We start from the raw sequence: 27,743 nt of genomic DNA, 5'->3' as shown, positions 1-27,743 counted from the left end.
ATGACGGCAGGTCGCAGCCGGATGGTCCCCAGGCACAACAGGAACTGAGTGTCACCCACCTGTGCCTGCCCCCGGCTGAGGCATGGGTAGCCCTAAACAGTCTGCCTGTTCTCCTACCTCCCATCTTTTAATTAAAGACACCTCTTACTGAGTTTCTTGTTTTACACAAGCAGTACGTATTCTTTGTTATTGCAAAAACTAAGAAACGAAAAGCAGAGAAATAAAACCCCTCCGTGAACCCGTTATCCGAGGACTGTCTCTAGCACCGCCGCTCTCTGCAGCCCCGCGGGTGGGGCTGTCGGGAGGTCGGACCCTGTCCCTGCCTGCGTTTCCCGCTCGGTGCCCTTGCCTGGCACGGGAAGATACTCCGAGAACCAAATCGAACGGCACGACTCCCAGTGAGGTGGAATTCCAGCCTCAGCCGGGGCTGCTGGTTAACGCGGCTTGACTAATTAGACAGCTTGCAGCTGCAAAGTTTTAGCTGATTCTGCAGCAGTTACGTGGTTCCATTGGTGCAAGAGGAAAATCCTCGTTCTGCAAGGACTGATTCCTGGCCTTTTGTCCCACTGCTGGGTGTCACTAAGTTGTCCCACGTCCTCACCTTGAACCCACTCGCTGGACGAAGAGACGTTGAAATGTTCGCCGTGCTCCGTCCGGAACAGTTTGGACACGCGGGCAGCGGCAGAGCCTCGGTGGCCTGTGGGAGAGACCAGATGCTGCAGCAGCCGGGCAGACCCACAGACGCAGAGGCCGCGATGCCAAGGCAGGGCAAAGCCCTGCACTCGTGGACCTTGAGCCGTTTCTTTTTAAACACCCAATTTAAGTTGAAAAAATATCAGGCCATTCTTTTCACTTTGGAAGCAGCAGATTATTGTCCATTTTTTAAATTTCTGTTTAGAAAGTTTAGTTGGGGCATTGCAACAAAGCGGTTTTGGAGCCCTGTCATTGCCCACAATCCGAATTCCTCCCTGGGACTGGAACCAGCAGCGCCTCCCGCAGCCCTCGCTGGGCTGGGGAGGCCGCCTGCGTGGTGAAGGCCCAGCTACAGTGGCACTAGCTCGAAATACTGCCCCTGCCGACTCTGCCCCCGTTCTTATCTTCCTTCCTTCCTCCCTCTTTCTTTCATTTTTTGAGACAGAGTCTTGCTCTGTTGCCTGGGCTACAATGCCTCGTCAGCCTAGCTCACTGCAGCCTTAAAATCCTGAGCTCAAGTGATCCTCCTGCCTCAGCCTCCCGAGTAGCTGGGACTACAGGCGTGCACCACCATGCCCGGCTAATTTTTATATTTTTAGTAGAGATGGGGTCTCGCTCTTGCTCAGGCTGGTCTCCAACTCCTGAGCTCAAACGATCCGCCCACCTCGGCCTCCCAGAGTGCTGGGGTTACAGGCGTGAGCCACCGCGCCCGGCCATGTTCTTATCTTTTCTATGCCACTTCTGTGTTTTAGATTAAGTCAATGAAGACTTCTTTGAAAATGTAAACATTGTCGCGAGTGATTGGCCTTCGACCAGCATAGACCTTTGCCACTGCCACATGGCACGGCCAGGCCGCTCGCGCTGGGGGCCGGGGGCTGCGCTCCGAGGGGAGGGGCCACCCGGGGGCCCCGCGCCTCTGGGCCAGAGGGAAGCAGGCCCCTTGCCAGCTGTTCATTACCGTGGTATTCAATGTGGTCTTCAACCGAGGAAGAGGGATTCCCTTTCACAGTCAGAAAACTCCAAGGGTGCCTGAAAAAGACACAAAAGTCAAGTTCTCCGCAGGTCTGAGCCTGTGCTGGGGCAGAGCTGAAACACGTCACGTGGACAAGCAGCCGTCCCCGCGTCTGGGGGACATCTGTTCACCTGCCAGGCGTCCCCGCCCCGGGAGAAGAGCCGCCTGCGCAAGCTCTGCCGGCCCGGCGTCACCCGCCGCGCTCCGCGACTGCTCCCTGGCAGGAGCCGGGTGAGAATCGCAGAGACGCAAACAAGCCCAGCGGCCTCCCGTGCCACCAGCCAAGCTCAGTTATGACCCAAAGCAAGTGCTCGGGTGCCCTTAGGAAAACAAGGGACCTGTGTTCCAAGAGAGAAAGGCCACTCCCCTCACTGCCCGGCTCCCCTAGGGTCGAGCTCGGGGAAATCACCAGAGGCTAACGGAACCGCCTCCCCTTGCCGTCTGCCTTGGGCCGTGGGAAGGGGAGAAATCCCTCTTCCCCTTAGTGGGGAGGGAACAAGAAGGTTTAAGATTCTGAGATTCTGGGCCGGGCGCGGTGGTTCACGCCTGTAATCCTAGCACTCTGGGAGGCCGAGGTGGGCGGATCGTTTGAGCTCAGGAGTTTGAGACCAGCCTGAGCAAGAGCGAGACCCCATCTCTACTAAAAATAGAAAGAAATTATATGGACAGCTAAAATATATACATAGAAAAAATTAGCAGGGCATGGTGGCGCATGCCTGTAGTCCCAGCTACTCGGGAGGCTGAGACAGGAGGATCGCTTGAGCTCAGGAGTTTGAGGTTGCTGTGAGCTAGGCTGACGCCACGGCACTCACTCTAGCCTGGGCAACAGAGAGAGACTCTGTCTCAAAAAAAAAAAAAAAAAAAAAAAAGATTCTGAGATTCTGCGTTGACGTGTGCACCGTCGCGGAGCCGGGACGGTCTTACCCGTGTTTGCCCGTGATGCCTAAGGCGGTGCTGAGGTTCAGGACACGCGGCCCCAGAACTTGGCACCCTGGCATATTTTAGGCTGAAGGAATTTGAGAAACCTCAGGATGGATTCTCCGACCTCCCCTGGAGCAGGTGGCTAGACCCTCGCGGGAGAGGTGCCGCCGTGTTCCCAGGGCAACAGCACCCTCGTCTCCGCAGACAAAGGGACCCGAGAGGAATCTAGCGGAACAGGCCTCGCCGAGTGTCCTCCAGTTGACACACTTAGGTCGTGCGTCCCGTCCCCGTCACACGGGCCCAGGGCTCCCCACCCCTCACCAGACCTGGAGCAAACACTCAGGTCAACTGCTCCTTTGGGTCCTCGTTTCCTTGTGAGGCCGCGTCCCATCAAACCTACGGCAGTGAACGCTGTCCTGCGCTTCCTCTTGCTAATCAGCCGTGTGTGACAGGGGTCCCAGCGAAGGAGGGTGGGAGGTGACACTTCTCCCTCCCCTGCAGCAGCCTCTCTCACTGGGGGACGTCCTAGATGTCGGTGCGGAGCAGCTCGTACCACTTTGTTTGATCTCCTGCCTTGGGGAGTGAGTCCTCGCTGAGCGGGCTTTAGCTGGGGACGGGGACGCGGCCGTGCTGCTCTTGGCTCAAAACCGGCCCCTCGGCGCAGAGCCAGGCCTTCCCGCGCCCTCCCCAGCCTGGCCTGGCCCCTCGCCCGCTCACACCTGGGCTCCCCCTTCTTCAGGGAGGCTTTTGTCCTGAGCCCCCGCACCTGCTGGTCTCCGTGGGGAAGCTGCGCTGCCACGTCCTCCCCGGTAAGTGCAGTGACCCCCACGCTCTGCACCCTCGTGCCGTCAGCAGTGCCAGCCGGTGCCGCCTCCCCAGGGCAGCCGGGACCCGGCCTAGCCCGGCGCCTCCGCCAACGCCGGTAACCGTGTCCCAAACAGATGACCGAGCTAGAGGCCGCGTCCCGGCTCTTCCACTGGTTTTAGGTGTTTTGAGTTCATCACTCGAAGTGTGTCTCTACGCAGGTGAGGGGGGCGGTGTGGCTCCTGCCACGTGTCTCCTCTGCCCACGTGAACGGCCCTGACCAAAGGGCCACCTTCCAGCGGCTCTTGTTTATAAGGACGAAATAGTCGCTCACACGTGTCGGGCGCTTACTCTGCGCTAGGCAGGATGGCAAACACTTTGCTCACACGAGTGAGTTTAATTGCCCAGCGGTCCCGTGAGGCGGCTCCTGGACATCCCGTTTTGCAGACTCAGGAGCCGAGCAGACAGGACGAGCCACCTGCTTGCAGTCACACCGTGAGGAGAGGTGGCCCAGACCCAGACTCAGGCCACCGGACACAGATCGTGGCCTTGAGCCGTCACCTTCTTTGGACGAGGCCACAAGTAGCCAGTCCCCTTGAGGTCCTCTCTCTCATGCTAAACTAATAAACTAGCCTCTTGGTTTGTAGAACAATGAAATGGAAGTGCACTTAGCATTTACTAACAAAGGAGCCTTCGATGCCAAGGTATTGTCATCTTTGGCTGCTTCAGCTTCCTGCCTGAGTTTCCCTTCCAGAAGGAGCAGCCCCGGGCTGTCGGAGAACAGGTCCTGGAACGTGGAGCTCCCCTCCCAGGCCAAGGGAATCCCTGCCCAGCCAGCAGAACTGCTTGGCTAAAGGCCTCAACCTGCCCCCGACCTTGTCCCCGATCTGGAGAGCTGAAAGGAGGGGTGCCACGACCCCCAAGCAGCCATGGGACAGCCAGCCCTGACTCTCCACTGAGCTGAGGTTTGATTCAGCACAGTAAGAGCCACGGTTGCCATGGGCGAACAGCTTCCTCTTGGTGCCAAGGTGTGTGCATGCCAATGCCAGGCGTGACGCTACAATCCAAGGCAACAAAACACACATCAGAACATATCAAAGGGCCCCGTTTTCTTGGGAGTTTGCCTGGGCAGAGACACTTTGCATAATCTCTAAAATGACTGTCTGCCAGTCTCCAAGGCAAGACACGACCCCTTTGCCAAGGACAGGGAAGAGGAACGTGGGCGGCACGTCTGGGCCATGGCTCTCGCACAGTAGATGCTCACTTAACACTCTGTGAGCGGCTACTGAATGAACGAGTTCACATAAACAGAGAGCTGTTATGTTCTGAGAATGGACTGTACTTGTAAGAAAAACCAGGCTTCCTTTACGAACAATCCTCAAACACGTCCAGTGCAGAGGGACAGAGAGCTTGTGTCCCTCTAGGTTGTCACTTAGGTCGGCCTGGCTGCGGGGAGGGAAGGAGCAGCGACAGGGCTGCTTCAGCGCTGCAGGGGGAGGTGGAGGTGATGGGCCGTACCTGAATCCAAGGTGGAGAAAATGTTTGCTGCCCAGTTTGGTCATCGCCTTCCGGGCCGTGTCATCCAGGTTTCGAGAACCTTCGTCGTTCACTGCAACAGAAAGGATCCTGCCGTCCGGCACGGCGTTCAAATACTGGACCAGACGTTCGCTCTCTTTCTTGGACCGGTAGGTGTCGAACCTAAAACGGGCAGAGAAGGGATTTGAATAGTTTTAACAGCAGCAAAAAAAAGGAGACATCTAAGTATGTGTCCGTGTTATGACGACTGACACACCATCCAAAGATCCCAAGGGCTGTGACTTCTAAAGAAATAAGCCTTCGTTAAAAAGAGCAAATACCTTTAATTACTTTGCAAAGCCCCTTACAGTGATATTCAAGAAGGGATTTGACTGAACCAGAGCGATCATTCACTGGATAAAATGCCAAAGAAATCACTGCAGAAGCGGAGACCTCACGCTCCCGCATGTTGAGTGGGTCACACACTTGGGGTCTGGGACTTCTGATCCCCCTTCGTCCTGGAGCGCGGCTCATGCCTCTCGCAAGAGTTTGACTCTAGGAGGCAGTTCCAGGATCTAGGGCATCAGGAATTTCCCTCTCTCATCTAGACTAAAACATTAATTCCAAAATATTTCAAAAGGACATGGAGATTATCCCAAATCACTTCTCCTATCCCCAGAACCACCTACTTATAATAATGCCTCCTAGAATCGTTAAAACGTCTGATTTACACAGTGGCGGGGACATAACCGCTGCCTACAGTAAGTGTTGCATTCCTACTTTTTTTCCTGTTTACTTTTTTAAAAAGTATTTTACTTTACTGTATGAGAACATTTACTGTAGCGGATGCACCCTCTTCACAGGTATTCAAGTGCACAACGTAGTGTTGTTGTACAACGTTACATAGCAGATCTCTTCTCACCACAAGAACCGACAGCCTCAAAGCCGACAGCGACAGCTCACCTTCACACACACAAAATACAAATTTCAAAAAAAAAAGTCTATACCAATGGTGAGAAGAATTTACAAAGGAAAAACATCCCAACTCTCCGCTAAGTACAAAGATTTTGTGCAATTACGGTGGGAATTGCAAAAGAATGTGTCTTGGAACTTAAGCAAAATAGTTCTACAATGGATCCAGAGAAACCAGCCAGTGTGAACAGCCAACAGGTTTTGGAAAGAACAACAGCGGTGGCTGAGAGGTGGCCGAGAGGTGCCCTGAGCCCTCAACTTGCTTTCAGCTGTTTGCACAACCTGGAGCAGCCCCCCCAACCCTGCGTCCTCCACCGCCCGGCCCAGGCACCGTGGCTGCCAGCCTGGCGCTACCCAGCGAGGACAACGCGCCCACCCGGACGCCCACCTGGACGACCACCACCTGGATGCCCACCTGGACGATCCACCCACCTGGATGCCCACCTGGATGACCCACCCACCTGGTGGAGGCGACACAGCCTGAAGTGTCCGGGCACATGTGGGTCTCGATCCCGTCTCTGACACCAGCACTGTGACCCCGACCAGTTTAGCCCCACTGAGCCTCAGTGCAATCCGACAGCAGCAGGACCTGCCTCTCGGAACTTTTACGGAGATTCAAGTATGACACGTGTGGCAGGGAAAGTGACCAACAGCATTTCCCACCGGGTCCGGCGCTTGTGTCACTGCTGCTAGTAGTCCCTGAGGGTCAGGTGTGGCTGTCCACGAGAGCGGCAGGGACGCCATCTCCCGCCCTGCCCCGGCCCGGACTCAGCTGGTCCCTGCTGCCTTTACGGCGACACTCACGGCTTGTGGCCTGTTCCTGGGGAGTCCCGCGGCCCCTCCCCCAGCAGCCCCAGGACAGCTGCGTGTCTGTCTGCCCAGCGGCGTCCTTCCCTCTGAGCACCCTGGGACCACCCGAAGGGCCAGGAGAGCCCCCGGGGCCTGGAGGGGCAGGTCCCGCCTCTGCAGAACCCGGAGCAGGGACGAGGGTGACAGGGAGCGAGCGGGAGCCCTGCCTCCCCTGCCCCCCAGACGGCTCCCAAGTTCACGTGTTCCTACCACCGTTGCGTCTACCCGAGTCCTCATCACGGGGGTGGAACCAGTCTGGGCCGTTTCTTGCCTAGACCACAGCAGCTTCCCAACCACCTCTGCTGTCTTCACTTTGGCCTTCCACAATCAACCCCTTCTCTACACAGCAGCCAGAAGGTTCTTTCAACACACTGACTGCCACATAAGAAAAAAAAATTTCCCCGGGGCCACGGTGTTTTATTAAAACAAAACGATCCTTTCTAATGTGTTATTTTTTATTGTTTTCTGTGCATGACTTATATGCAACGCAATCACGTTTTTAGAATTAGATTGTCAATATTAGTTATAACAACAGGACCATCAGGTAAGATTTTCACGAACCACTGCAGGGTTTGGCTTCACGAGGCCCGGGGCTCAACAGTACAGCTCACGCGGCCGTCGGCGTGTATGATCAGATCGTGCCCTTCCTAAAGCTCTTCAGCGGCCGTGCGTCTCGCTTGGGACAGAACCCGCCTCCTCGGCATGGCCCTTGAGGCCCTGGCCCTGCCCGTGGTGCCCACGTCCCTGCCTGCAGCCCCCCAAAGCTCTCGGGACCCTGCCCCGCTGGTGGCTTTTCCATCCTTTGAGAACACCATGCCCTTTCACCCTCTGCCCTTTGCACCCGCTGCTGTCTGTCTTGAACACTCCCTGACTCGTCCTCCCTGGCAGCGCTCAGCGCAAACGCTGCTTCCCGACGCCGGCCTCCCCGACCACCCCGCGCACGGGGGTCTTCCCCGGTCGCCATCCCTGTCTCTTTTCCAGCTGTTACCAAGGTCACGTTAAGGTCACGTTCTGAAACCGTGCTGCGTGTGCGTGTGCGTGTGCGTGTGCGTGTGCGTGTGCCCGTCTGCTCCTGTGCATTCAACGTCGCTAGGCGAACGCCCGGGAAGGACAGGACCCCTCGAGGGCGGGGGTTCCGAGCCGCGGCCGTTCTCCCCGCACCTGCAGCGGCACCCGGCCGGGCACGCGCGGTCAGCGTGCGCCGAGTGGACGAGCATGTGCTCAGGCGGACGCGAGCCTTACCGGTCAGAATGGATGACTGTCCCTGACTTGGGGTCGATGACGTGAACGATGACTCCACGGTGGCCCCAGCTCCTCTCGAAGAAATAGCCTCCTTCCTGCATGCCGCCCGGGTGCAGGGTCTTGTTCAGAAATGTCCAGGACAGCTTTTTCTGCCCGTGCAGCTCCAGGGTGCCTCCCCGGCCAACGCCGATGTACTTCAGGCCAAAGTAGGGATCCGGCTGAACACCCTCGTCCGCCCTGCGGGAGACAACAGCGCCCAGCGTCGGCCGGCACGCCTCCTCGCTGGATGCTGAGCCAGAGGGGCCCTAGGAGTCACTCACTGCGCCCTGAGTCCCACCGCGGCCGCCACTGAGCCAGTCACACCTTGGTGGTCGCCCACGGTCAGTAAAAATGGCACGAGCAACCCGATCTCCACGCCAGACCAAAATGAGGCCCGGAGGGGCAAGTGGATGTTCCCATTCGTTTACATGTTGGCATCTCTTCTTTTTAGTTCTAGGTGTTTACATTTTGGTCCACATCAGGTGTGGGGGCCCCTGGGCAGGCACCGCAGCCCCCCCGACCCTGTGATCTTGGCTACCACCGCTTGGAGCTGTCGACTGCTTAAGGGGGCGCAGAGCCAGAGGGGACTGCCATGGGGTTTCCTGCGTCCCGTCCACCCATCCCGTGAGACAGACACTCGCAGACCCTCCCTGAACAGGACATGATCGCAAAGTGGCTGAAAGGCTGACAGGGACTTCTGTGCCACAGGACGGCACCCAGGCCGCAATGAATAAAAGCCTCATGGGCATCTCCGGCACCCCCCAAATCACCACCTGTCGCATTCTGGTCCCCCTGGCAGGACAGAACGATGGCTCCCACCTTACACTAAAGCCGGGCCTCTTGCCTCCTCCTCTGCTTTGGACGTGTCCCCCTCCTGACAGGTGCGAGCGCGCCGGCCCCCGGGAGGGGCCCACCCACCTGCCGTACAAAACGATGCTGAAACTGCCCTGGAATGGGCAGAGAGCACTGCCCGCGTGCAGCTCTCCGCCCTCGTCGATCAGGATGTGCCGCGTTCGCAAAACGATCGGCTCAGCGTGGTCCTTGACGACGAGCTTGCCTGGGGAGGAAGGGGTGCGGTTGGGAACACAAGTGTCACCGCGCGGCTGTCGCAGAGCCTGGGGCAGACTCCCCCCGCCCCCATCTCCCCCAGCAGGCAAAATGCACGCCTTCCAAACACGCGTGTGCTTGCTGTGCCCACGAGTACCCGGGTCCCCTAGTAACCATGGGGACTGGCTTTGGCGCCTCCCTCGGACACCGGAATTCGAGGACGCGGTGTCGTGTCTGCGTGTTTGCACGTGACCTACGCACGCCCTCATCTCTAGATTCATCTCTAGATTATTTATAACACCTAACGCAACGTAACTGCCACGTAAATAGCTGTTACGCTGTGTTTTTTAGGAAATGATGACAAGAAAAAGTCTGTATGTGTTCAGTACAGATGGCAATCTTTTTCCAAATATTTTCCATCCGCGGTTGGTTGAATCCACAGATGAAGACCCCACGGATACGGGGGCTGGCGATTCCTCCTCTCCCTGCTCTGCTCTGCGTGGTGAATAACGCCACCTGGTCGGCGGCCGCCACTGTGTGTGCCGTACCTGAGGGCCGAGGCCCCAAAGGTGAGCTCAGCACGGCTGCTCACCTCGCGGCACCGGGGGGAGGGGGGGGGTGTCCTCTCTAAATGCTGCCTTCACTGAGACTGGACCCCGAGAAGCCACCGCTGAGGCCTCAGGGCTGACGGTCGTCTCAGACAACCAGGTACCCTGACACGATCCAAAGCACGCGGCACTTGCTCTGTCCACGGAAGTCGCGGCCCCTGCACCCGCGAGCTCGCTCTGGGGCCGTGGCGGGAAGAGGGCGCAGCGGGGAGGCCGACTCACCTCCCTCGGTGACGTGGATGGAGTGGACCGTGGCCGAGGACGTGAGCAGCAGTGTCCTGCCCCGGCCAATGCGCACGTGGTGGTCCCGGTCGTGGCCGGGGGTCCAGGGCTGCAGCTCAGGGCTCTGGTCGGGGCACCCGGTGGCCACTGCCAAGGACAAAGAGATGTCACTGCTCCCACCCGCCAGCCTCCCCGAGGAAGAGTTGCTACAGAGCACACGGGGCCCCCACGTGCCTCCCCGGTTAGAACTAAGACTTCAGAGAGCCGGAGACCCCTGAGGCCGGAGGCAGGACCTGGGCCGGGCCCTCATCTCTCACTAGCTCATCCTGTGTCTGCCAACACGTCACTCCCCTTGTCTGGGTTCAGTGTTCCCATTTATAACACAAAGGGCGGACTAGACGGCTCCTCGGGACACGCTAAGATCTGAAGCTACGACTCACCCAGACGACGGGGATTCCGAAATACCCTGCCCGCTAGAAAGCAGCCTTTGAGGAATTAACAAAACTCTACCCACGTCTGCATGAGAATTAGACTTTTGGTTAATTTTCTAGCCCAGTTCCCCTGGAAACCGGAGAAGGATGGCATTTATATAAACTATGTTTCCTAGCAACACCGCCTGTAACGGAAGTGACCCTGGTTGGAAAGTGGCACCTGAGCTGAGCAGGACACACGGACACGTAGGGAGACGCCCCGTGGGCTGCCCAAGTGCGGCGACTCCCGCAGTGGGACGTTTCCGGGACCCTGAAAGCCGAGTCCCCGCAGCTGCTGTCAGAGATCCCAGGACAGAGCAGCCCCCACGCTGGCCCAGCGGCTGCCTCGTGTCCTCCCACCGAGCTGCCACCTGGGGACCAAGGTCAACAGCTGCCGGGTGGCCGTGCGCAAGGCCACCAGGACCGCGCCATGGATCGGAAAAGCCTGATGCTGCTCTGATGGCACCTGGGTATCCCGCCCCGTATTTCCTGAGTGACCCTGATGGCCAGTGGGCCTTTGTCACCCAGGGAGTCTGAACGTTTGGCTGAACCTAAAAGCCCCACGGTGGGTGCGGCAGAGGAATCTCCACTTTCGCGCCCTAACGGGGTCTACCCAGCAGGTGCCGCGGCGGGGGAGGGGGAGGGCTGCCACTGTCACAGAGCAGCTCCACGGAGAGCAAGAAAACATCCAGAGGGAGAGGGGTGAGGAGGCGCTGGACAAACAAGGTGGGAGTGGACGCCTGGCCGGGCCCCAGCTCCTCTGTGACTAGGAGGAAACAGCAGAGTTCAGAAAGCCCCGGGCAGGGCGAGGCAACGTGAGCAGGTGACATTCGGGCAAGCCCACGGCGGGGCCAGGCTCAGGTGGTGAAGACGCCGGCGTAGGAGCGGGAGGAAGCGGAGGCAGGTCCCCAGCTTGGCCCGGGAGAGGTCGTGTCTCCAGGAAGGGGGTGGGGCAAGCCACGGCCACAGCACGGGACGCCCCGGGAGGGCTCTGGGCTCAATGTAATTACCTATAATTACCGCGTGTCAGTTCTGCAAGTTGCTTGATTTGTATTCGGTTATCTCTGGAGTAAGAGCGTCTGTCCGTGTTTATGCACCTCAAGAACTGGAAGGAACTTGACCCTTTGCTCTTAGGAGCGCTAGATACGACCCCCAAGCCCGCGTTGAGTTGTCCTCTCTGCCCATCTGAAGGCAGCGACTGGCCCTTCTCTCCTCTGCAAAGCGGAGAGCGTATGCAGTGGTGCTCAATGTATGTTTGCTGAGTCTCGTCCGCATCCTCCCTGCCCAGCCCCGCAACTGCCCTGCTTCGTGCTCCATGGGCCTGGCCGCCGACCCCGGCTCAGCTTCAGATCTCGTCCATCAAGGAAAGAACTTCACGGTTTTGGGGTCTCAGCAAAGCAGCTCTCCAGCCACTGTGAGTGCCCGGAGCTCCCACGGTGGCGGCGTGATGACAACACGTGTGGCTTGCATGTGAGTGGGCTTCCCGCCTCAATGCAAGAGCAGAGCTGCCAGCAAAGGGCAGGGGTGCGGCGGGGACGGGGGGCTCTGCTTTGGTGCTGAGCAGTCAGGGTGGCCGTGAGGGCCCCGAGCCACCCCTGGGTCTGTCCCCAGGCGGCTCAAGCGCTTGGCTGGCTTCCAGCAGAGGCCCTGGGCTGCCCTCCGCCCAGCCCCGTATGAGAGTGTCAGTCTCCAAGGAGGGGACTCCTGGGCCATGTGGAGAACACACGTGTCAGCTGGGAGCCCGGTGGCCCAGGCAAGGAGCCATGAGCATGCTGGGAAGGCGCCGTCCCAGCTCCGCCGTGCAGAGCCTCGGGTCTCACGGCCACGTCCTGCCAGGACCGCCCCGACGGCCCCTCCACACTCCAGTGCACACATTCGCACCAGGCTTGGCACCTGGACTTGGCGTGGTCAGTCTGACCCTGCAGACTCTCCTGCCGTCGGGAACACGAGTCCCAGCTCTCCAGAAGCTCTGACACCCATCAGTCGCAAGACCAGCCTTGCGTGGACGCTCCCTGGTCGGAGCCAGACATTCTGCTCTCGGCGAAGGCCGGCGTCCGTGGATCTTCATTCGCAGGAACCAGTGGGTGGCTGACAAGGGCCTGAGCTTTCCCCGAGGCGTCACCATAGCAACCACCCTGACTTTCCCGGGAGGGGCCACGCCCAGCAGGACCGGGAGGGAACACAGGCGACCTACTTGGAGCCTGGACGCAGGGCTGGCCACCGCATCCCTCTGAGGTCAGAGACCACACACCAGCCCCTTTCCGCACGGTTGACATGCCACCCGCGGAGAGGGACAGGCCGTGGGAGGAGATGGTCAAGGGGAGCACCTGAGCACACCTCCCCCAGGAGGGTCACCCTGGAAGATAAGCCTAGGCCCAGCTCCTGGCACACAGCCCTGCCCCCTGTGTGCGCTAACTGACAAATGGCAGAAAGATGGATGAATTCAGGCAATACTGCCGGTCACTGCCTGGCTCGCTGTGTCCTCTGAGGGCAGGACAGATTCTATAGGAAATCGCAGTAAAAGAATTTCGCTAGTTACGATTACAGATTACCTTCCTCCGTCAGTGGGTTGAAAACACAAAGTGTAACACAATGTCGGGTTCTTTATCCTTATTGCAGAAAAGCATCAAACTCGATGGCTATGAGAATATTGAACAGTGTCTTTGAGCAACAGCCGGTGGTGGTGACGTCACAGCACAACCCCTCGTCAGTTTCCAGACTGTCCCCGGCTCTCACCACCTTCCACCACAGTCTGGTTTATTTCCTGGAAAACCGCTTTACGCTTCCGACGTTAATTCAGGATCACATGGGGAAAACGTCGACCACATCGAGACAGAAAAACAGACCTAAACCTCACTGGGAGCGTCACGGCTGGAAAGCGCTTTATGCCCGGATCTCACGACACCAAAGCAGAACGGGGTGGTGACATCAGGTGGCCCAGGAGGAGGTGGACCAGCTGACTCTCAGGTGGGGGGGCTTTTAGAATTTGAATTAGTTACTAATATGTAAAGACCAGGGAGGGCCGGGGAGGGAGGGAAAAAAAATAAAGACCAGGAAGCTTTTACATAAAAATATAGACTCTGGCTTCTCTTAAGAACTCAGGAGATCCCGCGACAGGGGACCCACCTTCCCACAGGCAGCAGGCGGCTGGAACCGAGAAGTGGGTGTCCCTCAGAGGGGCTCAGCTTCCCGGATGAACAGGGGCCCTGCCTGGCTCCCACAGACGCTGAGTCTGCACCCCTGATTCTAGTCCAGCCCCTTCGCTGTGTGGGCGCCGGGACTGAGCCAGGATGGGACTTGCCTGGGATCAGTGAATTTCGAGAGGACTGGCCAGGGCCCCCCAGGCCCCCGAGCCCACTCCACGGCCCCTCCTGGCCGCTCCCGCCAGCGACCTGGCTCCCCTGAGGGCCGTGCGGTGCTCACCTGTGGGTGCGGCTCCCGGGAGGCGGGCCAGGGCGAGCCAGCTGAGGGTCAGCACGGCCGTGAAGGAGAAGCGCGGCCTCTCGGTGGCTCCCATGCTGGCAGGGCACCCCTGAAACAGAGGCACAGCGATCAGACACGCAGCCTTGGCGGCCGCGACGAGCAGGCAGGGCGGGCGCTGAGACAGCACCATGAGCACACGGAGGCAGGGACGGGCGCGCGGAGGCAGGGACGGGCGCAGAGACAGCACCATGAGCACACGGAGGCAGGGACGGGCACAGGAAGGCAGGGTCGGGCGCGCGGAGGCAGGGACGGGCGCGCGGAGGCAGGGACGGGCACACACACAGGCCTCACTGGCGGCTTCCTCAGCTGCCACTGCTCAGGGCTGGGCAGATCGGGGCGCAAACCTCGCCATCGTCCCGCCTGTCCTGCAGCCCAGGGACCCAGCGAAGGCTGGGATTGCACCCTTGGAGCTCGAGCTCCCCCCACCTCCAGAATGAAGCTTTTTTCTTAAGAAACAGAGAAGAACTAAAATCCCCACTGAACTTGAGCTGGGAACGAGATGCCCCGACTGGCTGTGTGATCTCCGCCGACTTGCTTAACCCCTCTGGATCTCAGTTTTCGAATCTTCGTTAAATGAAATGAGGGTGTGGATTGGCTGATTTCTAACCTATACATTTTCAGTCTATGCTTCTTGAACCAGTTTCCGGTAATAACATTGGAAACCTAAATACAGACGCCTGCATGTTATAGCCCTTTTCATATTACCTGTCCAAGAGGAAGGTGGGGCAAAGATAGCTAATTATCCCTAATGTCCACTTTCTCCTTATTCCTCGTAACAGAACCCCTGATTTCTATCTGGGCACACAGCCACCTAGAATGAAGACTAGTTCCTTGGTCTGCCTTGTGTTAGTTGTGGCCTTGGAATTAAGTTCTGGCCAATGCAGCAGAAATAGAGTGTACATTTCAGAGAATGTCCTTAAGGGAAGGGCAGATTTTCTTCCTCCTTCCTTCCTCCTGCTGGCAGAATGCAGATGTGATGGCCGGATCCTCAGCAGCTGTCTCGGGCCATTAGTGGGAGCCACGCATCGAGGATGGCAAAGCAAGTAGAAGAACCCAGGCCCTGACCCTGTGTGGAACCAAAATCGCTCTAGATGGTGGACTTATTTTTATATGGGAGAGAATTAAACCTCTATTTTATTAAACTTCTATTCTGTTAAAGCCACTATTGTTTTTCCCTTTTATTCATATAGAAAGTGAGTATGGGAATCTATCTAGATAAACCTCAAGGTAGGAACGTTTTTAAAAAGATGTGAGATTTCCCTTTCTGAATGTAATGCCACTAGAGAGGTGTCTTTGTGCCCAAGTCCCCTGTGGCACCCGGAGCGAGACGGGCTCTGGGCGGGGCCGGCTCCAGCCGCTCCACCGTTTCCCCAGTTCCTCCCTGAACACGACTGTAGCTGTGCCCAGAGACAAACGGACATTCTCCCACATGCAGAAAGGGGCCAAAATCCATCTCACCCGACACAGGCTCCTCCCTTCAGCCCAGCTCCGTGACCAACCCGATCACCCCCGACCTTCCAGTCCAGAGTGAAGCTCTTTGTGTGAGCTCAGTGAGCTGGGGCAGGCACGAGGGGCTGACAGGGACACCAGGCGCTCTGCCTGGCCCCTCCCACACAGGTGTGCTGGGGAGGCCGGGGGAGGGAGAACACGACACCCTCAGAATCAAGGCCAGCGGTGTCCTCTTCACAGGAACCCTGCCTGACCCAGCCCGATCGGCGGGGAACAAGGGGGCCCTTTCTAGTGGCTGCAGCCAGACTGTGAGGTCACTCGTAGCAGCACCTGGGAACAGAGCCTCTCCCACGGGCCCCGAGGGAGCAGGGCCCGATCTCATGCTCTCTGCAATAGAAAGGAGGGGACCCCAGGGACGGGAGAGTTTTGGGGTCCTCAGGGGAAAACCAGAGCCTGCTCTCAACCTCAATGAGTTTAGGAAACCAAAGGTAGCTTGCTGTCTCTGCCAAAGAGCCCCAAATCGCCGTGGGGCTCCTCGGAAGGAAACCTGGACTCTCGGGCCACAGCGGCACCTTCGCTCGGTGGAGGAGTGTGACAGACAGCAAGGCTGGGGGGGCAGGCGCGGGGGGTGGGCTCCGGGGGGGGCTCCCCTGCTGCCCTGAGATGCCAGGTGGCCCCGTCAAGCCGTGGGCAGGCCTCTGACTGCCCAGGGACAGAGCGGGAAGGTGACATGACACCAAAGCTCCGACATCTTCCGATTATCACATAGGTCATTCCAAAGACAAAAAAACGTCGTTTCTGGATGGATGTAAAAATGACGATGGCTGGAGGACCCACTGCTCACATCCCTTCTTCCAAGCATCAGCGAGACTTCCATGGTGTCTCAGAGCCAGCCGGCGGAGCCAGGGGACAGAGGGTCCGCGCTGCCCGCAGACGCCAGCCCCACACTGCCACGCGGGGGCCACAAGTGCTCCCCTGCCCGGAGCGGCTTCCAGGCCCTGAACAGGCCTGAATTCGCCCCAGGAAACATTCTACCGCGGCGAACCCTGAGGGTTTCCAAAGTTCGCTTGGGAATTCTCCACCAGGGCAGGACGGCTTTCTCCACTGGCCTCGAAACACCTTCTGGCAACAGGCATTGGGATCTGGTTTCTCCGCTGGCAAGACAGTCTCAAAGCCGTTCCCAGTTGCTGGGGGCCTCAGAGGAGCACATGCTGGCGGATGATTCTAGAAGCCTCGCAGGAAGCTGTGGCTGGAGACTGGCTGCCCACTGCCCTCGCCGGGTTACAGGGCTGCTTGCAGATCGGGTCACGATGGCCTGAGCTGGCCTGTCCCTTAGAGGGCGTGGTGACCGCCTTCAGCAGAGCCTGTATGTGAAAGACAACGCTGACACCCCTCTCCGCAGGCCAGCACTGCGGGACACTCCGCACGTGCTCACAGTGACAAGCCACGGTCTTCCAGCAGCCCAGCGGTCCCCAAGTCCGGCTGCCGCTTGGTGCTTGTGGTTGCCGGGCCTCGCGGGCCGAGGACACACCGGAGCAGCCGAGGTGTCGCTTGCTGGCGTCTCTGCTTCTCCTCGCTGCCATCGCTGCCGGGCGCCCCAGCCCAGCCACACCGCAGTCGGGCCTGTCACCTGCAGAGCGAGAGGAGACGGGGAGAGGAGCACAGTGTTAGGGAAGCTTCCAGAGAGGCCCCGGAGCAACGGCACTTGCAAGAGCACACCCCGAGGCAGCCCGGCCTCCTGGGATCGAGCACTCGGGCGCCCAGGGGGGCGGGGACCCTGCTGCGGAGCCCAGGGCTGTCGTCAGGGATCCCCTGAACAGCGGAGAGGGAGGCAGGGAGAGCTGTGCGGCGGGGGAGGGACGAGATGTGGAGCGACAGCCACGGCCCTTCCTGTCCAGCCTGCACAGTGGCGCGTCAGCTCGGCCACGGGCAGGACCGCGGTGGCCCAGGGCATGGGCCATGGAGTCTCCAACCTCAGCCGCACGGCTCACAGGGAAAACCGCCAGCCGCCCGGACTCCGCTCTCTTTACTCTGAACCGGGATGACGCACCCTACACTCCAGGGTCATCGTGAGCATCGAGACAGACACTGTCTGGCCAGTGGCCAGTGCTCTGCCGGGGTGCTGGTCTCGGACACTCGGGGTCGGGGAGGAGAGCGGGCAGCTGGGATCTGAAGACCTGGGTTTGGGTTCCAGCTCTGACTCTCGGCTGTGTGACCTCAGGCAGGTCATGCAACCTCTCTGGGCCTTAGTCGTCTCACTGTTGAGTGGGAACAGTAGCACTAGTCACAACCAGGAGTCACTGCTGTGAGGGCAGCTGGGACGTGCTGGCTCGGAACACGCCGGCGCGTGCTGTTCACCCCGGTCTCTGTACCGGGTCCTTGGGGCACAGGGGACTCAGGTGTGACCCTGCCCAAGAGTGTCTTCCTGGGAGCCGGGAGAGACTAGTGCACAGGGAGCTACACGCCCACACGGCAGGGGACTGTCCTTAGGCAGCGGAAGGTGAGAGACGGCATTGTCAACCAGATGTTTAGACAGTCACTTTGCCTCACTTAGCGGAGTTCAGGGGAAATACTGGATTTGAGCCTAATAAATCTCGACACTTCCCTAAGGATGACGCATGTGTATATCAGTCACTTTTTCTCCTGCTGAGAGGTGGAGGCGGAGACAGGGCAGCCCAAGCACCTTCTGGACCCTGGGAACCATAGGAGGAGCCCCAAGCCCAGGGCCCTCCCGCCAGCCCTGTCTCGGGGGGTGGGGGGCTGCCACCACACAGTCTCCCTGGGCGGAACATGTGGGCTGCTTCAGGGACCCCCGGGCCAGGCGCCCCGGTGCCCTCCTCAGAGGGAAGCACCTGGAAGACCCTTTGCTTCTGCAGCAGGAGCGTCCCAGGGCGCAGAAACAGGCTTCTCCAGCACGAGCTCCTTTGCCTTTTGAAGACACACCTGCCCCGACCCCTGTCACTGCGGCAAAGCCCCCCAAACCCAGAGACACTCCAAAACCTGTTCTCTTTTCCAGAAACTGTGCTTCTAATTCCTAAAGATGAAACAACTTGTGACCTAATCTCAAGCTCCCAGCACGCAGGAGAAGAATGAGACGCCGACTCCACCCTGACCTGCTACCAGCGCTGGGGGACTTGTGAAAACGCAGACTCCGACCGGGCAGGGCTGGCAGGGCCCGGCTCTGCGTTCGCTCCCAGCCGAGGCCGATGCTGCCCGTGGGCAGATCACACCTTGAGCTGCAGGATCTAGTCCCACCCCACCCTCCCGCTTCACAGATACGCACGCTGAGGCCCACGGAATCGAAGAGAGCTTCCCAGGTCGGTCAGGAGCAAGTGAACCAGCGCGTGAGGGGGGGACTGCTGTGTGAGCCCCAGTATAGGCCGCGCACCCTCTCCGGCACCCTGCTTGCCTGGGAGAAGGGTGGGAGCGGATGGGACTGGGCCCTCCCTCCCGCCTGTCTCAATCGAGGCAGCTGCCAGCCACGGTGTGGGCGTCAGCACCTGCCTCAGGACTTTGCATGTGCAGAGTCCTACATTCTCTCCCTCCAAACACCTCCTTTGATGCGGGAAATTCCCATATCCAGGAGCCACCTGCTCCGCCAAGGAGGAGGGAGGTCCCGCGTGGTGACAGAATCCACGCGGTGGCCTGCCCCGTGCCCGGCACGTCAGAGGGGGCCCTGTCGGATCCGCCAAGTCCAAACCCCTCGCCACACCCCAGATCAGGCCGGTGGCTGCGAAGCCTTTGCCGGTGGCAGCTGGGAGAAGGCAGCTGTGACCCCGTCCTCCCGACAACTCACCCGACCCACACGGTCCTGGCGGCCCGCGGGGGGCCCTGCGTTGGTGCCGGGGGAAAGGAAGGTGGGACCCCTGACCTCAGGGCTCCCCAGTCCCACCGCCCTCCACGACAGGCCCCGAAACCTAAGTGGCGAGTGTGACTCCCCCGCCCAGCAAACCGGGGGGCTCCTAATGAAGACTCAACTCAATTTCTCACTTGAGATTAAACACAGGAGTAAATAATTTATCCACAAAAATGAATCTAGCTTTCCTTTTTGCTCAGAGCTATGCTGTCCAGGACAGTAGCCACATGCGGTGATGCAAAGTCAAATTTAGTTAAAACTAGGTAAAATTAGAAATTCAGTTCCTCAGTCACACCAGGGACATTTTGAATGCTCCATAGCTGTGTGTGGCTGGTGGACATCACAGATCTGGAACATTCTCATCACTGCAGAAGCTTCCGCACTTCTGTGGCTGAGAGCCCCAGTGCTTAAGGAGTGGTCTGGAAGATCCAAACTGAGCCACAAATCCGCACAGAGCGGCGGTTCTCAGGGGGCGTCCCAGGCCGCAGCCCCAGACCTAGACCTGCGGATCGGAGAACTTGGGGTGGGGCCGGATGTGTTTTAACGAGGCCTCCAGGCGACGCTGCTGTGCGCTTCAGTCTGAGAACCAGGAGTTCAGAGTGTTAATCAAATTCAAAAGAGTCACTTGTCAACCATCAGCTAAGCGTCAGCCTCGGAAACATCCGGCAGTTCGCTGGCTAAGTGCTGAGCGGTCAGGCTTTGTCGTGAGATAGATCCACATCTAAGATGCAGAGTTGCCGCTTGAGAGCCGCATGTGAACTTGGCCACTCACTTGACGACCTAAGCCTCAGTCTCCTGCCCGGTAAAAGGGGGAACAGTAGGTCTGTGGGACGGGGTGAGATGACACAGGTGACGTGTTGCACAGGGACTGGCCCAGAGTCACCCTCCATCCAGGTCTGCGGCCCGTGCAGGGACTGGAGCGGCGACCGCCAGCCTGACTCACTGGGTGGGGCCTCAGGGAGCCTCTGTCACTAACACGGTGACACCACTGCGTGGGCAGTCGAGAGGTGCCTCCAAGCGAGATGATGCCTTGAAAGCCCCAGAGGACTCTATGCAGGAAGCTCACCCTGGGGGGCAATTTATTCATGGACGGGGCGACACACAAACGCGACCCGGCGGGGGCCCCTCGCTGGGCTCTGGGCAAAGGCCCTGCCTGGTTACGTGGAGCCAGCCGAGCGCCAGGCCAGAGCCCCGGCCGGAGCGGGGAGCCTCCTTCTCGCAGGGAACGCAGTGGGGAGCGGGGAGGTTCCTTCCACCTCGGGGGCAGGGGCCGGAGGGGGTCTCCTCTGCCCGGCAGCGGGGCTCACGGCGTTGCTTGTCTCGCGCTCAGGCAAAACACAGCCCCCAAAACGGGAGAGGAGAGAGAGAGAGAGGGACGACCTCACTGACCCGCCGCAGTGTCAAATTCCCGCCCTTCTGGCGGATTCCGTGGATGGAGACACAACACCTGCCAGCAAGGGGGGCTGTTAGGCAGGTGGCGAGAAGGGGGACAGGAAACAGCCCCCGGGGAGCGGAGCCACCCTTGGTCCCGGACTGCTGCACGAACTTCCCCCGGCCCCCAAAGGACCTGCTCACGTCCCGCCGTTTCCTTCCTCAACCTAAATGTTCTTTCCCTGCACTGTCCCGGCTGCCACTCTCAGCCTTTTGAAATTTACCATTTAAGATTCAACTTCTGGCCCCCAGCGGCGCCTCCCCTGACCCTCTGTGACGGCACTAGCCTCACCTCCAGGGACAGGGTGAGTCTGCGCTCAGTCACCCGTCCCCAGCCAGGTGGCCTGGCTCCCGTGGCACCAGGGAGGCCAACAGAGCTTCACCCAGAGCACGAGGGTCCGAGCAACGCGCACCTCGAGGGCACTGGGCCACCCTCCACCCTAAACCTCGCCCGCTCTCTCCTGCCCCAGCCTGAGCCTGCCTGGCGCGCGGCGGCTCCTTCCGCCACGGGTTCCTCTCCCCGGAGGCTCGTGTCCTGCCCTGGATCTGGCCTCTGTCCGGCCTTCCAGTCCACGACATGGTCTATAAATAAGTGAGCCTCCTCTGGAAACACAGTTTTCCTACCGGCTCAACCCTGGCTCTTCAGCTTAATAAATCATTGGCCACAAGTAGGTGTTTTGGGACAAGAGCGGCCACCTGACTTCCAGGACAAGTTGACAAGGGTCCCGGGCATCGTCCGCAGAAGGCCGAGCAGCCCTGCTGGCGGGAGCTCCGTGGGGCAGGGAAGGCCAGGGGGGCTGGGGGTGCCCAGGAGGCGGCTCCCCGGGACCCGCCACTGCGGGGGCACACGATGCCGAGAGCAGCCAGATCACAGGGTTCGGGGACCTCAAAGGCAAGCAGAGCCTCTCCTGAGATTCTCCGCTGGGCTGCCCATCTCCCCGCTGGTTGTGTGCACTTTGCTGGCACCGCAGCGATGGTGGCAATAAACACTTCATCAATTGTGTTTGTAACTGAAAACACCGGCATCAGCAGCTGGCTGGCATTTCCTCTGGCCTGAAGTTGCTCCATGCGTGCCCACTTGTTCCTGCGTCTGAGGAAGCATTTCTGCTGCCAAACGCCCCCGCCCTCTCCCCACCACCACCCACCAGGGTCGAGACCCAGGTCACTGCTCACCAGGTGCCCCTCAAGGGCCCCTCCAAGCCATTCTCCCCGCTGAGGGTCCTGCCCAGTGCGGGGAGGGGTGCACAGTCCCAGAAAGAGCTGCATTTCGGGAAGGCTGCGACCGGTGCTGAGCGGGCGAGGGTGCACAGGGCGCAGGACGGCAGAGGCGCGAGTACAGGTGAGTTCCTGAACTCAGCAGCGCAAAGGTAAGGGGTCTGGACTGCACCCCGAAAGCCTGCAGGGGCGCCGGCAGACAGGAGGGGCCAGGAGCTTCATCATGACCCCCCAGGGGCAGGGAGCAGGGCGGGAGGGAGAGGATGGGGGGGGGTCCCCACAGGAGTTTCATTAATTCAGCCCGTGGTGGCCATCGGTGCCCCCCACAGGGTGTCCCAGGCCCTGGGACACAGCGGGGGACCAGGAACAGCCCTGCGCTGGACCAGGCTGGAGCCCACAGTCCAGGTGGGGAGGGGGTTGAGGAGGAGGAACAGGGCAAATAAGCAAGAAAATGCCCCTCTGCACGCCTGGGCGCACCGAGAGCTACGGAGAGACACGGAGCCGCCGAGAGGACCTTCTCTGCGTGGGGACGTTTGAGCAGAGGCCTGAAGGAGGGTGATGGGGCGAGGGACACACAGAGGGAAAGCACGAGAGGAGGGGTGGGGGTGAGGGTGCACCCCCAGGTCTCGGGCCAAAGTCTTGTCCTCAGAGAGGCGTTTCCCTTCTGACGAGGGTCCTCTCGGCGACGCCTCTGTCTTCACTCCACCCGTTTGCGACCACATGCGTTTGCTCGCCGTCCCCAAGCCCCACGAGGGGATGCGGCCGTCGGTAACGCTGCCCAGAGTGTGGTCCAGGGACCAGCAGCACCGGCAGCACCTGCGAGCTGGTCAGACCCGGGGTCGTGACCGGGCCGAGGACCGGCCATCCCCAGTGACTGGCGTGCGCAGCAGTTGGCGAACCTTCACTTCTAAGGGACCCCGCTCTGCTGGGGGACACCTGACCTGCCCTCCCCTCGCCGGGAGGGGAGCCAGAGCCGTCCTCCCTCCCTCTCCCCGCAGTGTTAACGTCAACCAGGAGGTGCCAAGCACGTGACAGAGGAGGCCGTGCACAGTCCCCCAGACTGTGGCTGGGGGGGGACAGGGGCTTACGTGGGAGCCCGAGACGGCGTGTGGCCCGTGAGGGAGCCCCGGGCTCGGGCACAGCGAGAGGCCACTGTGCTGGCACTTGCTGCGCCTGGCGCTGGGCTGGACCGTCACGGGGCCGGGCTGGCAGCAGCTCAGAGCGCGCGGCACCCCCGGCTCCTGCTCTCGGGCCCACACAAGCCCAGGAGGGGCAGCGCGGGCAGAGTTTGCACAGCGGACAGACTCCTCCGCCCACCCCTGCCCGGCCACGCCTGACTGTGGTTCAAGTTTGGGCCGGAGTCCTCCTTTGATCCGAGAGGCCTGTCTTTTCCTGCGTTATTTATTTGTAGAAGCCACTCCGGTTTCCTGCTGCTTCAAATACGCCCACAGGAAGCCGCTGGCAGGTGGGTTCTAACGCACGGGCCCGTTTCACTGCCCCGGCTGCCGCTGGCGCCCGTGCTGGGACCAGTCACCTGGACCCCCGCACGCAGGTGCGCTTCAGGGCGCTGAGCTCGGGAACAGAAGCCCAGGCTCTTTGGAGGAACACGGGCTCGGACAGAGCGAAGGGGGAGGAGCGGCCGGAAACAGGGAGTCCTGAGTCTAGTCCTGGGAGGCCTCGGTTTCCCTCCGTAAACTGAGACCTGGGGAAAGGAGCGTGTTCGCGCTTCCTCAGGGCACAAGGGCTGTGACAGAGCGAAGGGCGGACGATGACGCCCCTTGCGCACGCTCACCTCCCGGCCCTGAGCCCTGGGACCCCTGACTCACCACTAGGGGACCCCAGGGCTCCACACAATCGCTGCCCTTGCCACCCCACACTGCTACAGAAAGTTCCGGACAGACAGCCAAGCTGAAAGAATTTCACAGCAAACGCTCATGGCCCACCACCCAGATGCCACCGGTGCCATTTTTCTACAAATGCTCCGTCACAGAAGTATCCGTCCGTTTCTCTGCCCACCCGGAAATCAGTCCTCGTGTTCAGGTACGTTCCAAAGTGAAATGACGACACCAGGACATTTTCCCTCAAACACTCAGCTTGCATGCTGTTCACGAGAGCTCAACATGCATTCGATTTTATCTACTGAGGCAAAATTTGCATGCAGTGTGACGTGCGAACCTTAAGTGCACGCTTGCTGAGCTTTGACAGATGCCTGTGTCTGTGTAGCCCACGCCCCCAGGAAGGTGTCCAACATTATCATCACCCCAGAAAGTTCCCTGGTGCCCCTTCCCAGGAAAGTCCCCCCAGGGGACAACCACGCTTCGACTGAGAAATATCGGAAACGTCCCGCAGACGAGCTGTGCCTGTGCTCTGGATGACCCGGTGCGTGGTCTCTGGTGCGTGGCCTCCTCCCCTCAGCCTGTCTCTAAGGTCCCCCGTGCCGTGCGCACCGATCGTTGCCAAGGAGTCTCCAACTTATGAATACGCTCCACCACGAACTGCCTTAACACGACCGCTCTGGGGAACCCTGAACAAAGTAGGGCTCGGGAGTAAAAAAGCCGAGTTACCAAAACACAGCCACACAAAGCCGTGTTTGCCCCTGTCCCTCCCAAGCCCAGCGAGATGCTTCGGAGGCAGATGCTTGGTCCAAGCCCCCGGCCCAGGTGCGGGCGCCGATGCCAACAGGACCTCCCCGGGAACAGCGGGGCAAAGCACAGGTAGCGGTCAGCAGGTGGCCGGCACGCAGCAGGTGCTCCGTAAATGTCACTGCACGTTGGCCGGGGGACCTTCGGCTTTTAAGACGTGAGTTTGCCCCTGCACTGGCCACGCTGGCTCTGCGAGTCTGGGAAATTCCTGTGGGTTCTTTGTGAAACGGGAGTGGCTTCATAACATTTTATGACATTATCTTGTGGGTTTGTTTCCTCTTCCTGTTTTCCCTTTCTCTCCCCACCACCCCCTTGAACTGGAGCACATAGGGCTGCTCCTATCTTCCTCCCCACGAGGGTTTGAGAGAATTCGGAGGTGACGTGCGCGCAGTGTTGGGGACGGCACCTGGCAGGCAGTGCGTGCCCTGGTCCCCTTCCACGGCCAGCTGGGCTCCGAGAGATGCAGAGCAGACACGACTCATCTTTGCTGAAAACAGACGTGGGAGCCGAGGGAGCAGCCGGGCTCCCTGCCCTGCAGATGCCATGAAAGCGGAATTCCAGGGAAGCAGCTGCAAAGCGCCCGGAGCGTCTCCCGGGCCCTCAGCCTGGTCCCCGGGGGCCGCGGCCCACGCTGGGTTCACAGCCAGGAGCCCCAGCAGTGAGCAGAGCCCCCGCCCGGGCTCCGGCCGTTGGCTGAGCTGAGCGGTGGCTGGGATGCTGGCCTGGGCCCAGCCCACGCTGGCTGCGTCGCCTCAGATCTTCAGCTGGAAAAAGTTATTCCTCACTTTTCACCATAAAATGGGAGAGAGTGGGCCCGGCTGAGAGGAGGCAGCGCCGTCAGCCCAGGGCAGGTCTCGCTGGCTCACCGAGGGCCTGCGGACGCCCGGGGGAGGTGCCTGGCTGGGACCCGGACCCAGATCTCTCCGACTCCACCCGTCCCTGCCCCTGACCGTCGTTTTGCTTCTGGGAATTAAATCCAGCAGTTGTGCCTCCAGCATCTCGGTGCAAGAGGAACCTTAAAACATCGATCCCATGACTTGCCCGAGGTCCCCCAGCAAAGATCCAGCCAGATCCCAACTCAGCTCAACACACGCGCGTCACGCATTACATGGAACAATTCAAAATTGCTCACATTCAACCGTTTGATCTACAAAAATGCCAGTTCCATATGATTCAACCTATGTGTTTATTCAGCCCTTCTAATGTACACACCATTGTCCTGGAGTCCGGGAGTGGGGCGGAGGGGCCCAGCGGTGAGGAAGCAGCGTCTGTCCTCAGACCCGATTCCCGGAGCCCACTCCCCTCTCTGTTCCGACGTCTCTCCCGAGTGGTCCTGCCGCTCACTGGCAGCTCCTCCACTCTCATTGGGTCAATCCCCTTCTCAGGGCTCCGAGGACGTGAGGACTCCGCATTCTGAGACTTCCCACACCTCTGCCTTGAGCCACGTTCTCCGCCCTGTTCGGACCCGCTGTGATCTGCCCTTTCGCAGAACGGGCCTCCTGGGGTCCTTTTGTTCCACAGGATTCCGGACTCCAGGGCCAAACGCACTGGGCCTGGGCCGGGGGCACAAGTGACCGGAACTGGGCTGACCATCTTTCTCCTGGTTCCAGTCCCTTCTTGTGGCCTGGCTTCATTCCTGCCTTTGATGCTAAGAGACACCCCCCGTGTCCCTATAATAAATCCAACCCGCTTGCTTTTTATCGTCCTTTGGCTAAACGTAGCTCAGCTTGGTTTCTGTTCCTTGTAGCAAAGTGCTAGTTCTTCAGCCCACACAGGAATGATCGGACGTTTCTCTCCCAGAGTCTTAAATGGGCATCGGAACTTTCAGACAGAACGAGCACATTTTTCCGCGTGGATTTCTGCCCTGCTCTCGATGCTGCTGTGTGGGGACAGTCCCTTCTCTGGCGGCCAGGACTTTGTCAGAGCAGAAGGAGCGATTCCCCTGCCCCTCTGCGTCCCAGGACTGTGAAGGACTCGTGACAATGACACTTAAGGACACGGGCCACAGAGGCATTTTGCCCCTCAGCTATTCAGGCACCTATGAGGGGCTGCTCTCAACTCAGTCCATGTTGGAACAGAGACAAGCTGAACATCAAATAAACCCCTTCCGGACACTTGGCACCGCACACCTCGTCTCCCCTCCCTCAGGCTTGCAGGTGAGACAGCCCCACCCTGCCGGCTGCTCTCCGGGGTCCTGGCACGAACGGGGGGAAGGGAGGGGGAGACCACCCCCCAAGTGTGCCGAGACGTGAGAGCAGGGTGCAAACCCTTCCTTGGATGGGGACAAAACATATTAAAAAAACACGTTTCGGCATAAAAGTCCATGCCAGGAGAAAGGTCAGCAACCAAGTCAGACGCTCCTCGTGCCATAGAAACAATGTTGCTGTCTTCACTGCGAAACTGATGTTGCTGCTACTAGTTATTCACCGCACCTCTCCAATTAGGAAAAAAAAATTGGAAGTAGCCACGGATTCCCAAAAGGTCCAGATCCTGGTTTCAAACACACACTTCGACGGCCTTCCGTGTGCCAGGCACTGGGCCATTTACTTGCTGCCTGGTCTGACTCCGGCCACGTCCCGGAGGTTAAGCGATTTGTACCCACTCACAGAATCAGCAAGTGACACATCAGTTCTAGGGGCCAAACCACTGGACTTTCAAGCCACTGCGCTTCCTCTGGCCACTCTGCTGGTCAAGGAATGAACGTTCCATCAGGGACAGCAGAGCCCCTGACAAGTGTCCCCTCCCACCAGGGCTCGTGGACTCAGCCCGCCCCTGTGACGTTCCACCCACGGTCTCCCTCCCGGTCACGGCTCCTCTGCACCTGACGCTCACGGTGGCCTCCAATGTCCTCCTTCCTCCCAACCTGTCACCTACGCTGGTGCCAGAACAGCCTTTCCCAAGGGCAGAGCTGGCGTTTTGCAGCCGTGTAAGACCTGTGACGCCCCGTGAGGTCCCTCAGGACTGGCCCCTGGACGCCTGCCTGGCCCCACCTCTTGCCACCCTCCGTCCCCACCGCTCCTCTCGCTACAGTCTGGCCACCCTCTACCACAGAAGACGCCGGCCCACCCAACGCGCCGCGTGGCTCACGGTCGGCACCTTTGCGCAAGTTGCCGTCTCTGCCTGGCGGGCTCTTCTCGGGCAGCGCCGCCTGCAGGAGCCCCGCTGCCCACCAGGCCTCCGATGGGGTCCCAGGAGACCACCGCTGTCATCCTCATTCTGAAACTGCCCTTTATAAATGAATAAGGGGCCACAGGCGGGAACTGCGGTGCGGGA

At 59.7% G+C, this 27,743-nt stretch overlaps 1 protein-coding gene across 1 annotated transcript in view; it reads right to left on the bottom strand.

The window, feature by feature from the left end:
* CEMIP (cell migration inducing hyaluronidase 1) overlaps positions 1 to 27,743 on the bottom strand; it is a 150,925-nt gene that overhangs the window by 53,535 nt on the left and 69,647 nt on the right. Inside the window, exons 2-8 of the mRNA XM_069466540.1 lie at positions 13,818 to 13,926; positions 9,925 to 10,071; positions 8,966 to 9,104; positions 8,009 to 8,245; positions 4,949 to 5,128; positions 1,652 to 1,722; positions 602 to 697 (exon numbers count right to left, since the gene is read on the bottom strand). Of these exons, the coding sequence (XP_069322641.1) occupies positions 602 to 697; positions 1,652 to 1,722; positions 4,949 to 5,128; positions 8,009 to 8,245; positions 8,966 to 9,104; positions 9,925 to 10,071; positions 13,818 to 13,911 (964 nt within the window). The 5' untranslated portion in view covers positions 13,912 to 13,926. The remainder of the gene's footprint in view (positions 1 to 601; positions 698 to 1,651; positions 1,723 to 4,948; positions 5,129 to 8,008; positions 8,246 to 8,965; positions 9,105 to 9,924; positions 10,072 to 13,817; positions 13,927 to 27,743) is intronic.

This window comes from Eulemur rufifrons, chromosome 3 (genome assembly GCF_041146395.1).
Source record: "Eulemur rufifrons isolate Redbay chromosome 3, OSU_ERuf_1, whole genome shotgun sequence".
Taxonomy (NCBI): Eukaryota; Metazoa; Chordata; class Mammalia; order Primates; family Lemuridae; genus Eulemur; species Eulemur rufifrons.
The sequence above is the reverse complement of the archived record's forward strand: the minus strand, read 5'-3'. Positions and strand labels throughout refer to the sequence as shown.